Here is a 12,810-nt window from a genome sequence, read left to right on the forward strand (position 1 = left end):
AATGTGGCCAGATGCGGGTGCCCTCCCTGCCACTTGGGGCGCTGTGCCTGCATGCGCCCTCCCCGTCAATCTATACTCCACGCTACGCCTTCACGGCACGTGGAGGGAACAGGTGCAGGGGGACGCCCATATTTTATAGTTACATTTAACTCAGCTCTATTGTGTTTGTATGTGTTATTTTGTTGTTTGTTTGTTTAAACGTGTTTTAAACCTTGACTTGTTTGAATAATATTTTTGTTGTGGTCAGGTGCTGTGGCCCGGAGGCGGCGACCCAATTCCTGGTGGAGGGAGTTTTCTTCACAACTTGTTTTGTTTGGTGTGCCGTGTCACAGGTGGTTTGTTTTATTAGCCCCTTCCCCCTTTTGTTTGGTTCTCGCCGCTGCGGTAAGTCACAGCCCTGTCCAGTTAGTTACTCATTTTTAACTCGAGTGTTAGGTTTGTTTTGTGTTTAGATTATGTGTATTTGTGTTTATTAAAGTTGGTTTATTATTGATTTAAACACGTCTCTTGCCCCGAGCTTTTCGGCGCATTCGGGCCTTCTCTTTTTGATTCACTTTCAGTGTCACAGGCACCTGGTCCCGTTATTGCGGCCTTGCAGCAGTGCCATCAGTCTGCCGCCCAGACCCCAGGGGGCCACATTGGCATTGTGAGAGTCCGAGGCAAACAAGCGGTGCGTATACCTGGAGGAGTGATGAAACTAGTTGCTGGTACCTGTCCAGAACAGTTCACTAGACAAAGTGCTCTGTTTGAGCAACCTGAGTCAGGTTTACCAGCCGGGTTGCTAGTGTCACCCTGCCTTATTCAGGTTGTCCGGGGTACAGTGTATGTCCCAGTTGTCAACGTTGGGACAACTGAAATTCTACTTTACCCACGGACTAGTTTGGGCGTCTTAAACGCTGCCCAGGTTGTCAGCCTGCCTCCAGGGGTAACTGAGGAGAGGTCAACCTTAGTAACTGTCTCTTCCCATACAGTTGCCCCCTCAGTGTCAGATCGGTTAGAGTCATTAGATCTGTCTGAATTGTCTGAGCATGAGCAAGCCAATGTAAACTCCCTAATAGGCAAATATCAATCTGTCTTTTCAACCCATGAAGGTGATTTGGGCTGCACCAACCTTCTCTCCCATGACATACCTCTGCTCGATGAGGTTCCTGTTCGTCAGAGGTACCGGCGTATCCCTCCCTCAGAATACGAAGAAGTGAAGGCTCACATTAATCAACTGTTGGAGTCTCAGGTCATTAGGGAGAGCTGTAGTCCATATGCATCACCCATAGTATTAGTCAGGAAAAAGGATGGGAACCTGCGCTTATGCGTGGACTATCGCCTCCTTAACAGTAAGACCAGAAAGGATGCATTCCCTCTGCCTCGCATCGAGGAGAGCTTGGATGCACTATCTGGGGCTTGCTGGTTTTCCACCATCGATCTGGCCAGCGGTTATAATCAGGTCCCTATGACGGAACAAGACCGACCCAAAACTGCATTTTGTACACCATTTGGCCTTTTCGAGTTTAATCGCATGCCTTTTGGTTTGTGTAATGCCCCAAGCACCTTCCAGCGTCTGATGCAGAGAATGTTTGGTAAAGAGCAAGGTCAGTCCTTGTTACTGTATCTGGATGACATTATTGTCTTCTCATCCTCTGTGGAACAACATTTGCAGAGGCTGGAAATAGTGCTTGATCGGCTCCAAAAGGAAGGTCTTAAAGCGAAACTCGAAAAGTGTGTATTCTTTAGACGGGAGGTCGGTTACTTGGGGCATGTTATCACAAGCCAGGGAGTGTCCACCGATCCCAAGAAAATCGAGGCTGTGTCTAAGTGGCAGCGCCCCCGCCACATATCAGAACTACGCTCATTTTTGGGTTTCGCTAGCTATTACCGTCGCTTCGTAGAGGGCTTTGCAAAATTGGCCGGCCCTCTGCATAAACTTGTGGCCGAGCTGGCAGGTACCAAATCCAAGAAGGGGCCAGGCCTAACTTTAGGTGCTGCGTGGACACCTCAGTGTGAGGCGAGCTTTGAGGCCTTAAAGGCAAAGTTGGTCTCGTCCCCAGTGTTAGTATATGCCGACTTCAGAAAGCCTTTCATTTTAGAAATTGATGCCAGCTATAGTGGTCTTGGGGCTGTACTCTCACAGGAGACTGACAATTGCGTGAAACCCATGGCCTATGCTAGCAGAGGCCTTCGACCCCCTGAGCGCAACATGACAAACTATAGTTCCATGAAGTTGGAATTCTTGGCACTCAAGTGGGCTATGACGGAGAAGTTCCGGGAGTATCTGTTGGGGCATACGTGCATTGTCTATACCGACAACAACCCGTTGAGCTACCTCCAGTCAGCAAAATTGGGGGCCACAGAGCAACGATGGGCCGCTCAATTGGCCGACTTTGACTTTACCATTAAGTATCGTTCAGGTCGCAGCAACAGAAACGCTGATGCGCTTTCACGGCAGTATGTTTCTGGCACCAATTTAGTTGATCATGTCTTGCCTGGCACTACGGTCCCCCTAGCCTTTCAGCAAGTGCTACTAACAGATCCGGGGTTGTCCGCCACTCAGTCCCTAGTCTCAGTTCTCCCATCACACTCTGCACCTGATCTCCGCTCCTTACAGGAAGATGATCCATTTCTAAAAAGCGTGTTTGTGTTTTGGCGACGTAAAGCGCCGCCCACCTCGGCTGAACGGCAACATTTGCCCAAGCCAGTCATGGCAATTCTGCGCCAATGGGACCGCTTGGTGGAGAAAGACGGGGTTCTGCTCCGCCGAGTCTTCCGCTCAGACGGGGGAGAGGAGGCTCTCCAGTTAATATTACCTGCAGTTCTCAAGCAGGAGACCTTGAACCAGCTTCACCAAGAGCACGGCCACCAGGGCATCGAGCGAACTACAGAATTGGTCAGACAACGCTGTTATTGGCCAGGAATGTCTTCGGACATTAAGAATTGGGTTCAAGAGTGTGAGCGCTGCCAAGTCGCTAAGGACTCAGGGCATGTGCCACATAGTTTTATGGGCCACCTGCTTGCCTCCCGACCCAATGAGATTGTGGCCATCGATTTCACACTATTGGAACCTTCCCGGAACGGTTTAGAAAATGTCTTAGTAATGACAGACGTGTTTAGTAAATTTACTGTCGCCATCCCTACACGGGATCAACGAGCCTCCACTGTGGCTCAGGTCTTAGTTCAGGAGTGGTTTTATAAGTTCGGTGTTCCAGGCCGCCTCCACTCGGACCAAGGAAGGAACTTTGAGAGTTCTTTGATTCACCAGCTCTGCTCTTTGTACGGGGTCACCAAATCCCGTACTACCCCATACCACCCTGCGGGTAACGGCCAATGCGAGCGGTTTAATAGAACTCTTCATAACCTCCTTCGTACCCTACCAGTTTCACGAAAACGGGACTGGGCCTCCTGTCTGTCCCAGGTGCTGTTTTGTTATAACACCACACCTCATCAGGGCACTGGTGAGTCGCCGTTCCTTCTAATGTTTGGGCAGGAACCTCGGCTTCCTGTGGACTTCCTTCTGGGTCGAGTTCAAGACCCAGTACCTGGCGGGGTGCAGGACTGGGTGGTCGAACACCAAGCTCGACTCAGAGTTGCTTTCGAGGGTGCTCGTGAACGGTTGTTGGCTGCTACTAGTAAAAGAAAATCGCGGCATGATCAGCGGGTCCGAGACCTACCTTTCACAGTAGGCCAATTAGTGTACCTGAGGGACCACAGCGTTAGAGGGCGACATAAAATCCAAGACCTTTGGAATGCCCAGGTCCATCAGGTTGTGAAGGCTCCCTGCGGTGATGGAGCAGTGTACACGGTTACCCCTGTAAATGACCCGCAGAAGGTCAAACGCGTACATCGGGACATGGTCAAGGCCGTGGTCCCGCATGAGGTTGCAAATTCCCCATCTAACATGCCCTCTCCGCCGTCCTTGGCCGTACGGGATGATGAGTCCTCTAATGCCGGAGACTTGTGGGTTTTGGTTCAGGAAACCCTTTGTCCACAGTCTGCGGTGGTTCCATGTACCAGGCCTTTGGAAAGCCCTCCTGTCCTGATCCCATTGGAGAACAGGCCCAGTATCTCAATACCTGTTGCTTGTTTGCCTTCTTCCTTACCAGCTCCCCTAGGGTTCCTACCCGAGCAGCTAGATCACGGTCAGTTGGCCCTGCGCCGATCTGCTCGGTCCACGGCAGGGCACCACTCAAATGTCCACCATCTTCCTTGCCCTGTTGAGCTACAACCTCAGGAAAACAATACACCCCTAGGCCCGATGTCCAATGCCCAGTTGGCCATTTTTAGGCCTTGGTGTTAATTTGATTTTTCTGGCCATCGTCGGGCCGACGATGCAAAAGGGGGGGGGATAAATGTGGCCAGATGCGGGTGCCCTCCCTGCCACTTGGGGCGCTGTGCCTGCATGCGCCCTCCCCGTCAATCTATACTCCACGCTACGCCTTCACGGCACGTGGAGGGAACAGGTGCAGGGGGACGCCCATATTTTATAGTTACATTTAACTCAGCTCTATTGTGTTTGTATGTGTTATTTTGTTGTTTGTTTGTTTAAACGTGTTTTAAACCTTGACTTGTTTGAATAATATTTTTGTTGTGGTCAGGTGCTGTGGCCCGGAGGCGGCGACCCAATTCCTGGTGGAGGGAGTTTTCTTCACAACTTGTTTTGTTTGGTGTGCCGTGTCACAGGTGGTTTGTTTTATTAGCCCCTTCCCCCTTTTGTTTGGTTCTCGCCGCTGCGGTAAGTCACAGCCCTGTCCAGTTAGTTACTCATTTTTAACTCGAGTGTTAGGTTTGTTTTGTGTTTAGATTATGTGTATTTGTGTTTATTAAAGTTGGTTTATTATTGATTTAAACACGTCTCTTGCCCCGAGCTTTTCGGCGCATTCGGGCCTTCTCTTTTTGATTCACTTTCAGTGTCACAGGCACCTGGTCCCGTTATTGCGGCCTTGCAGCAGTGCCATCAGTCTGCCGCCCAGACCCCAGGGGGCCACATTGGCATTGTGAGAGTCCGAGGCAAACAAGCGGTGCGTATACCTGGAGGAGTGATGAAACTAGTTGCTGGTACCTGTCCAGAACAGTTCACTAGACAAAGTGCTCTGTTTGAGCAACCTGAGTCAGGTTTACCAGCCGGGTTGCTAGTGTCACCCTGCCTTATTCAGGTTGTCCGGGGTACAGTGTATGTCCCAGTTGTCAACGTTGGGACAACTGAAATTCTACTTTACCCACGGACTAGTTTGGGCGTCTTAAACGCTGCCCAGGTTGTCAGCCTGCCTCCAGGGGTAACTGAGGAGAGGTCAACCTTAGTAACTGTCTCTTCCCATACAGTTGCCCCCTCAGTGTCAGATCGGTTAGAGTCATTAGATCTGTCTGAATTGTCTGAGCATGAGCAAGCCAATGTAAACTCCCTAATAGGCAAATATCAATCTGTCTTTTCAACCCATGAAGGTGATTTGGGCTGCACCAACCTTCTCTCCCATGACATACCTCTGCTCGATGAGGTTCCTGTTCGTCAGAGGTACCGGCGTATCCCTCCCTCAGAATACGAAGAAGTGAAGGCTCACATTAATCAACTGTTGGAGTCTCAGGTCATTAGGGAGAGCTGTAGTCCATATGCATCACCCATAGTATTAGTCAGGAAAAAGGATGGGAACCTGCGCTTATGCGTGGACTATCGCCTCCTTAACAGTAAGACCAGAAAGGATGCATTCCCTCTGCCTCGCATCGAGGAGAGCTTGGATGCACTATCTGGGGCTTGCTGGTTTTCCACCATCGATCTGGCCAGCGGTTATAATCAGGTCCCTATGACGGAACAAGACCGACCCAAAACTGCATTTTGTACACCATTTGGCCTTTTCGAGTTTAATCGCATGCCTTTTGGTTTGTGTAATGCCCCAAGCACCTTCCAGCGTCTGATGCAGAGAATGTTTGGTAAAGAGCAAGGTCAGTCCTTGTTACTGTATCTGGATGACATTATTGTCTTCTCATCCTCTGTGGAACAACATTTGCAGAGGCTGGAAATAGTGCTTGATCGGCTCCAAAAGGAAGGTCTTAAAGCGAAACTCGAAAAGTGTGTATTCTTTAGACGGGAGGTCGGTTACTTGGGGCATGTTATCACAAGCCAGGGAGTGTCCACCGATCCCAAGAAAATCGAGGCTGTGTCTAAGTGGCAGCGCCCCCGCCACATATCAGAACTACGCTCATTTTTGGGTTTCGCTAGCTATTACCGTCGCTTCGTAGAGGGCTTTGCAAAATTGGCCGGCCCTCTGCATAAACTTGTGGCCGAGCTGGCAGGTACCAAATCCAAGAAGGGGCCAGGCCTAACTTTAGGTGCTGCGTGGACACCTCAGTGTGAGGCGAGCTTTGAGGCCTTAAAGGCAAAGTTGGTCTCGTCCCCAGTGTTAGTATATGCCGACTTCAGAAAGCCTTTCATTTTAGAAATTGATGCCAGCTATAGTGGTCTTGGGGCTGTACTCTCACAGGAGACTGACAATTGCGTGAAACCCATGGCCTATGCTAGCAGAGGCCTTCGACCCCCTGAGCGCAACATGACAAACTATAGTTCCATGAAGTTGGAATTCTTGGCACTCAAGTGGGCTATGACGGAGAAGTTCCGGGAGTATCTGTTGGGGCATACGTGCATTGTCTATACCGACAACAACCCGTTGAGCTACCTCCAGTCAGCAAAATTGGGGGCCACAGAGCAACGATGGGCCGCTCAATTGGCCGACTTTGACTTTACCATTAAGTATCGTTCAGGTCGCAGCAACAGAAACGCTGATGCGCTTTCACGGCAGTATGTTTCTGGCACCAATTTAGTTGATCATGTCTTGCCTGGCACTACGGTCCCCCTAGCCTTTCAGCAAGTGCTACTAACAGATCCGGGGTTGTCCGCCACTCAGTCCCTAGTCTCAGTTCTCCCATCACACTCTGCACCTGATCTCCGCTCCTTACAGGAAGATGATCCATTTCTAAAAAGCGTGTTTGTGTTTTGGCGACGTAAAGCGCCGCCCACCTCGGCTGAACGGCAACATTTGCCCAAGCCAGTCATGGCAATTCTGCGCCAATGGGACCGCTTGGTGGAGAAAGACGGGGTTCTGCTCCGCCGAGTCTTCCGCTCAGACGGGGGAGAGGAGGCTCTCCAGTTAATATTACCTGCAGTTCTCAAGCAGGAGACCTTGAACCAGCTTCACCAAGAGCACGGCCACCAGGGCATCGAGCGAACTACAGAATTGGTCAGACAACGCTGTTATTGGCCAGGAATGTCTTCGGACATTAAGAATTGGGTTCAAGAGTGTGAGCGCTGCCAAGTCGCTAAGGACTCAGGGCATGTGCCACATAGTTTTATGGGCCACCTGCTTGCCTCCCGACCCAATGAGATTGTGGCCATCGATTTCACACTATTGGAACCTTCCCGGAACGGTTTAGAAAATGTCTTAGTAATGACAGACGTGTTTAGTAAATTTACTGTCGCCATCCCTACACGGGATCAACGAGCCTCCACTGTGGCTCAGGTCTTAGTTCAGGAGTGGTTTTATAAGTTCGGTGTTCCAGGCCGCCTCCACTCGGACCAAGGAAGGAACTTTGAGAGTTCTTTGATTCACCAGCTCTGCTCTTTGTACGGGGTCACCAAATCCCGTACTACCCCATACCACCCTGCGGGTAACGGCCAATGCGAGCGGTTTAATAGAACTCTTCATAACCTCCTTCGTACCCTACCAGTTTCACGAAAACGGGACTGGGCCTCCTGTCTGTCCCAGGTGCTGTTTTGTTATAACACCACACCTCATCAGGGCACTGGTGAGTCGCCGTTCCTTCTAATGTTTGGGCAGGAACCTCGGCTTCCTGTGGACTTCCTTCTGGGTCGAGTTCAAGACCCAGTACCTGGCGGGGTGCAGGACTGGGTGGTCGAACACCAAGCTCGACTCAGAGTTGCTTTCGAGGGTGCTCGTGAACGGTTGTTGGCTGCTACTAGTAAAAGAAAATCGCGGCATGATCAGCGGGTCCGAGACCTACCTTTCACAGTAGGCCAATTAGTGTACCTGAGGGACCACAGCGTTAGAGGGCGACATAAAATCCAAGACCTTTGGAATGCCCAGGTCCATCAGGTTGTGAAGGCTCCCTGCGGTGATGGAGCAGTGTACACGGTTACCCCTGTAAATGACCCGCAGAAGGTCAAACGCGTACATCGGGACATGGTCAAGGCCGTGGTCCCGCATGAGGTTGCAAATTCCCCATCTAACATGCCCTCTCCGCCGTCCTTGGCCGTACGGGATGATGAGTCCTCTAATGCCGGAGACTTGTGGGTTTTGGTTCAGGAAACCCTTTGTCCACAGTCTGCGGTGGTTCCATGTACCAGGCCTTTGGAAAGCCCTCCTGTCCTGATCCCATTGGAGAACAGGCCCAGTATCTCAATACCTGTTGCTTGTTTGCCTTCTTCCTTACCAGCTCCCCTAGGGTTCCTACCCGAGCAGCTAGATCACGGTCAGTTGGCCCTGCGCCGATCTGCTCGGTCCACGGCAGGGCACCACTCAAATGTCCACCATCTTCCTTGCCCTGTTGAGCTACAACCTCAGGAAAACAATACACCCCTAGGCCCGATGTCCAATGCCCAGTTGGCCATTTTTAGGCCTTGGTGTTAATTTGATTTTTCTGGCCATCGTCGGGCCGACGATGCAAAAGGGGGGGGGGATAAATGTGGCCAGATGCGGGTGCCCTCCCTGCCACTTGGGGCGCTGTGCCTGCATGCGCCCTCCCCGTCAATCTATACTCCACGCTACGCCTTCACGGCACGTGGAGGGAACAGGTGCAGGGGGACGCCCATATTTTATAGTTACATTTAACTCAGCTCTATTGTGTTTGTATGTGTTATTTTGTTGTTTGTTTGTTTAAACGTGTTTTAAACCTTGACTTGTTTGAATAATATTTTTGTTGTGGTCAGGTGCTGTGGCCCGGAGGCGGCGACCCAATTCCTGGTGGAGGGAGTTTTCTTCACAACTTGTTTTGTTTGGTGTGCCGTGTCACAGGTGGTTTGTTTTATTAGCCCCTTCCCCCTTTTGTTTGGTTCTCGCCGCTGCGGTAAGTCACAGCCCTGTCCAGTTAGTTACTCATTTTTAACTCGAGTGTTAGGTTTGTTTTGTGTTTAGATTATGTGTATTTGTGTTTATTAAAGTTGGTTTATTATTGATTTAAACACGTCTCTTGCCCCGAGCTTTTCGGCGCATTCGGGCCTTCTCTTTTTGATTCACTTTCAGTGTCACAGGCACCTGGTCCCGTTATTGCGGCCTTGCAGCAGTGCCATCAGTCTGCCGCCCAGACCCCAGGGGGCCACATTGGCATTGTGAGAGTCCGAGGCAAACAAGCGGTGCGTATACCTGGAGGAGTGATGAAACTAGTTGCTGGTACCTGTCCAGAACAGTTCACTAGACAAAGTGCTCTGTTTGAGCAACCTGAGTCAGGTTTACCAGCCGGGTTGCTAGTGTCACCCTGCCTTATTCAGGTTGTCCGGGGTACAGTGTATGTCCCAGTTGTCAACGTTGGGACAACTGAAATTCTACTTTACCCACGGACTAGTTTGGGCGTCTTAAACGCTGCCCAGGTTGTCAGCCTGCCTCCAGGGGTAACTGAGGAGAGGTCAACCTTAGTAACTGTCTCTTCCCATACAGTTGCCCCCTCAGTGTCAGATCGGTTAGAGTCATTAGATCTGTCTGAATTGTCTGAGCATGAGCAAGCCAATGTAAACTCCCTAATAGGCAAATATCAATCTGTCTTTTCAACCCATGAAGGTGATTTGGGCTGCACCAACCTTCTCTCCCATGACATACCTCTGCTCGATGAGGTTCCTGTTCGTCAGAGGTACCGGCGTATCCCTCCCTCAGAATACGAAGAAGTGAAGGCTCACATTAATCAACTGTTGGAGTCTCAGGTCATTAGGGAGAGCTGTAGTCCATATGCATCACCCATAGTATTAGTCAGGAAAAAGGATGGGAACCTGCGCTTATGCGTGGACTATCGCCTCCTTAACAGTAAGACCAGAAAGGATGCATTCCCTCTGCCTCGCATCGAGGAGAGCTTGGATGCACTATCTGGGGCTTGCTGGTTTTCCACCATCGATCTGGCCAGCGGTTATAATCAGGTCCCTATGACGGAACAAGACCGACCCAAAACTGCATTTTGTACACCATTTGGCCTTTTCGAGTTTAATCGCATGCCTTTTGGTTTGTGTAATGCCCCAAGCACCTTCCAGCGTCTGATGCAGAGAATGTTTGGTAAAGAGCAAGGTCAGTCCTTGTTACTGTATCTGGATGACATTATTGTCTTCTCATCCTCTGTGGAACAACATTTGCAGAGGCTGGAAATAGTGCTTGATCGGCTCCAAAAGGAAGGTCTTAAAGCGAAACTCGAAAAGTGTGTATTCTTTAGACGGGAGGTCGGTTACTTGGGGCATGTTATCACAAGCCAGGGAGTGTCCACCGATCCCAAGAAAATCGAGGCTGTGTCTAAGTGGCAGCGCCCCCGCCACATATCAGAACTACGCTCATTTTTGGGTTTCGCTAGCTATTACCGTCGCTTCGTAGAGGGCTTTGCAAAATTGGCCGGCCCTCTGCATAAACTTGTGGCCGAGCTGGCAGGTACCAAATCCAAGAAGGGGCCAGGCCTAACTTTAGGTGCTGCGTGGACACCTCAGTGTGAGGCGAGCTTTGAGGCCTTAAAGGCAAAGTTGGTCTCGTCCCCAGTGTTAGTATATGCCGACTTCAGAAAGCCTTTCATTTTAGAAATTGATGCCAGCTATAGTGGTCTTGGGGCTGTACTCTCACAGGAGACTGACAATTGCGTGAAACCCATGGCCTATGCTAGCAGAGGCCTTCGACCCCCTGAGCGCAACATGACAAACTATAGTTCCATGAAGTTGGAATTCTTGGCACTCAAGTGGGCTATGACGGAGAAGTTCCGGGAGTATCTGTTGGGGCATACGTGCATTGTCTATACCGACAACAACCCGTTGAGCTACCTCCAGTCAGCAAAATTGGGGGCCACAGAGCAACGATGGGCCGCTCAATTGGCCGACTTTGACTTTACCATTAAGTATCGTTCAGGTCGCAGCAACAGAAACGCTGATGCGCTTTCACGGCAGTATGTTTCTGGCACCAATTTAGTTGATCATGTCTTGCCTGGCACTACGGTCCCCCTAGCCTTTCAGCAAGTGCTACTAACAGATCCGGGGTTGTCCGCCACTCAGTCCCTAGTCTCAGTTCTCCCATCACACTCTGCACCTGATCTCCGCTCCTTACAGGAAGATGATCCATTTCTAAAAAGCGTGTTTGTGTTTTGGCGACGTAAAGCGCCGCCCACCTCGGCTGAACGGCAACATTTGCCCAAGCCAGTCATGGCAATTCTGCGCCAATGGGACCGCTTGGTGGAGAAAGACGGGGTTCTGCTCCGCCGAGTCTTCCGCTCAGACGGGGGAGAGGAGGCTCTCCAGTTAATATTACCTGCAGTTCTCAAGCAGGAGACCTTGAACCAGCTTCACCAAGAGCACGGCCACCAGGGCATCGAGCGAACTACAGAATTGGTCAGACAACGCTGTTATTGGCCAGGAATGTCTTCGGACATTAAGAATTGGGTTCAAGAGTGTGAGCGCTGCCAAGTCGCTAAGGACTCAGGGCATGTGCCACATAGTTTTATGGGCCACCTGCTTGCCTCCCGACCCAATGAGATTGTGGCCATCGATTTCACACTATTGGAACCTTCCCGGAACGGTTTAGAAAATGTCTTAGTAATGACAGACGTGTTTAGTAAATTTACTGTCGCCATCCCTACACGGGATCAACGAGCCTCCACTGTGGCTCAGGTCTTAGTTCAGGAGTGGTTTTATAAGTTCGGTGTTCCAGGCCGCCTCCACTCGGACCAAGGAAGGAACTTTGAGAGTTCTTTGATTCACCAGCTCTGCTCTTTGTACGGGGTCACCAAATCCCGTACTACCCCATACCACCCTGCGGGTAACGGCCAATGCGAGCGGTTTAATAGAACTCTTCATAACCTCCTTCGTACCCTACCAGTTTCACGAAAACGGGACTGGGCCTCCTGTCTGTCCCAGGTGCTGTTTTGTTATAACACCACACCTCATCAGGGCACTGGTGAGTCGCCGTTCCTTCTAATGTTTGGGCAGGAACCTCGGCTTCCTGTGGACTTCCTTCTGGGTCGAGTTCAAGACCCAGTACCTGGCGGGGTGCAGGACTGGGTGGTCGAACACCAAGCTCGACTCAGAGTTGCTTTCGAGGGTGCTCGTGAACGGTTGTTGGCTGCTACTAGTAAAAGAAAATCGCGGCATGATCAGCGGGTCCGAGACCTACCTTTCACAGTAGGCCAATTAGTGTACCTGAGGGACCACAGCGTTAGAGGGCGACATAAAATCCAAGACCTTTGGAATGCCCAGGTCCATCAGGTTGTGAAGGCTCCCTGCGGTGATGGAGCAGTGTACACGGTTACCCCTGTAAATGACCCGCAGAAGGTCAAACGCGTACATCGGGACATGGTCAAGGCCGTGGTCCCGCATGAGGTTGCAAATTCCCCATCTAACATGCCCTCTCCGCCGTCCTTGGCCGTACGGGATGATGAGTCCTCTAATGCCGGAGACTTGTGGGTTTTGGTTCAGGAAACCCTTTGTCCACAGTCTGCGGTGGTTCCATGTACCAGGCCTTTGGAAAGCCCTCCTGTCCTGATCCCATTGGAGAACAGGCCCAGTATCTCAATGCCTGTTGCTTGTTTGCCTTCTTCCTTACCAGCTCCCCTAGGGTTCCTACCCGAGCAGCTAGATCACGGTCAGTTGGC

At 50.9% G+C, this 12,810-nt stretch overlaps 1 protein-coding gene across 1 annotated transcript; it reads left to right on the plus strand.

The window, feature by feature from the left end:
- Window positions 1–11: 11 nt before the first annotated feature.
- Window positions 12–8,621, plus strand: LOC128446372 (uncharacterized). The gene is made up of 9 exons (XM_053429398.1): window positions 12–112; window positions 248–384; window positions 561–707; window positions 972–3,995; window positions 4,092–4,127; window positions 4,897–5,043; window positions 5,320–6,682; window positions 7,210–7,214; window positions 7,555–8,621. The coding sequence occupies exons 1-9, from the start codon at window positions 12–14 to the stop codon at window positions 8,619–8,621; spliced, it is 6,027 nt and encodes a 2,008-aa protein (XP_053285373.1).
- Window positions 8,622–12,810: the final 4,189 nt, after the last annotated feature.

This window comes from Pleuronectes platessa, chromosome 8 (assembly GCF_947347685.1).
Source record: "Pleuronectes platessa chromosome 8, fPlePla1.1, whole genome shotgun sequence".
NCBI classification, from domain to species: Eukaryota; Metazoa; Chordata; class Actinopteri; order Pleuronectiformes; family Pleuronectidae; genus Pleuronectes; species Pleuronectes platessa.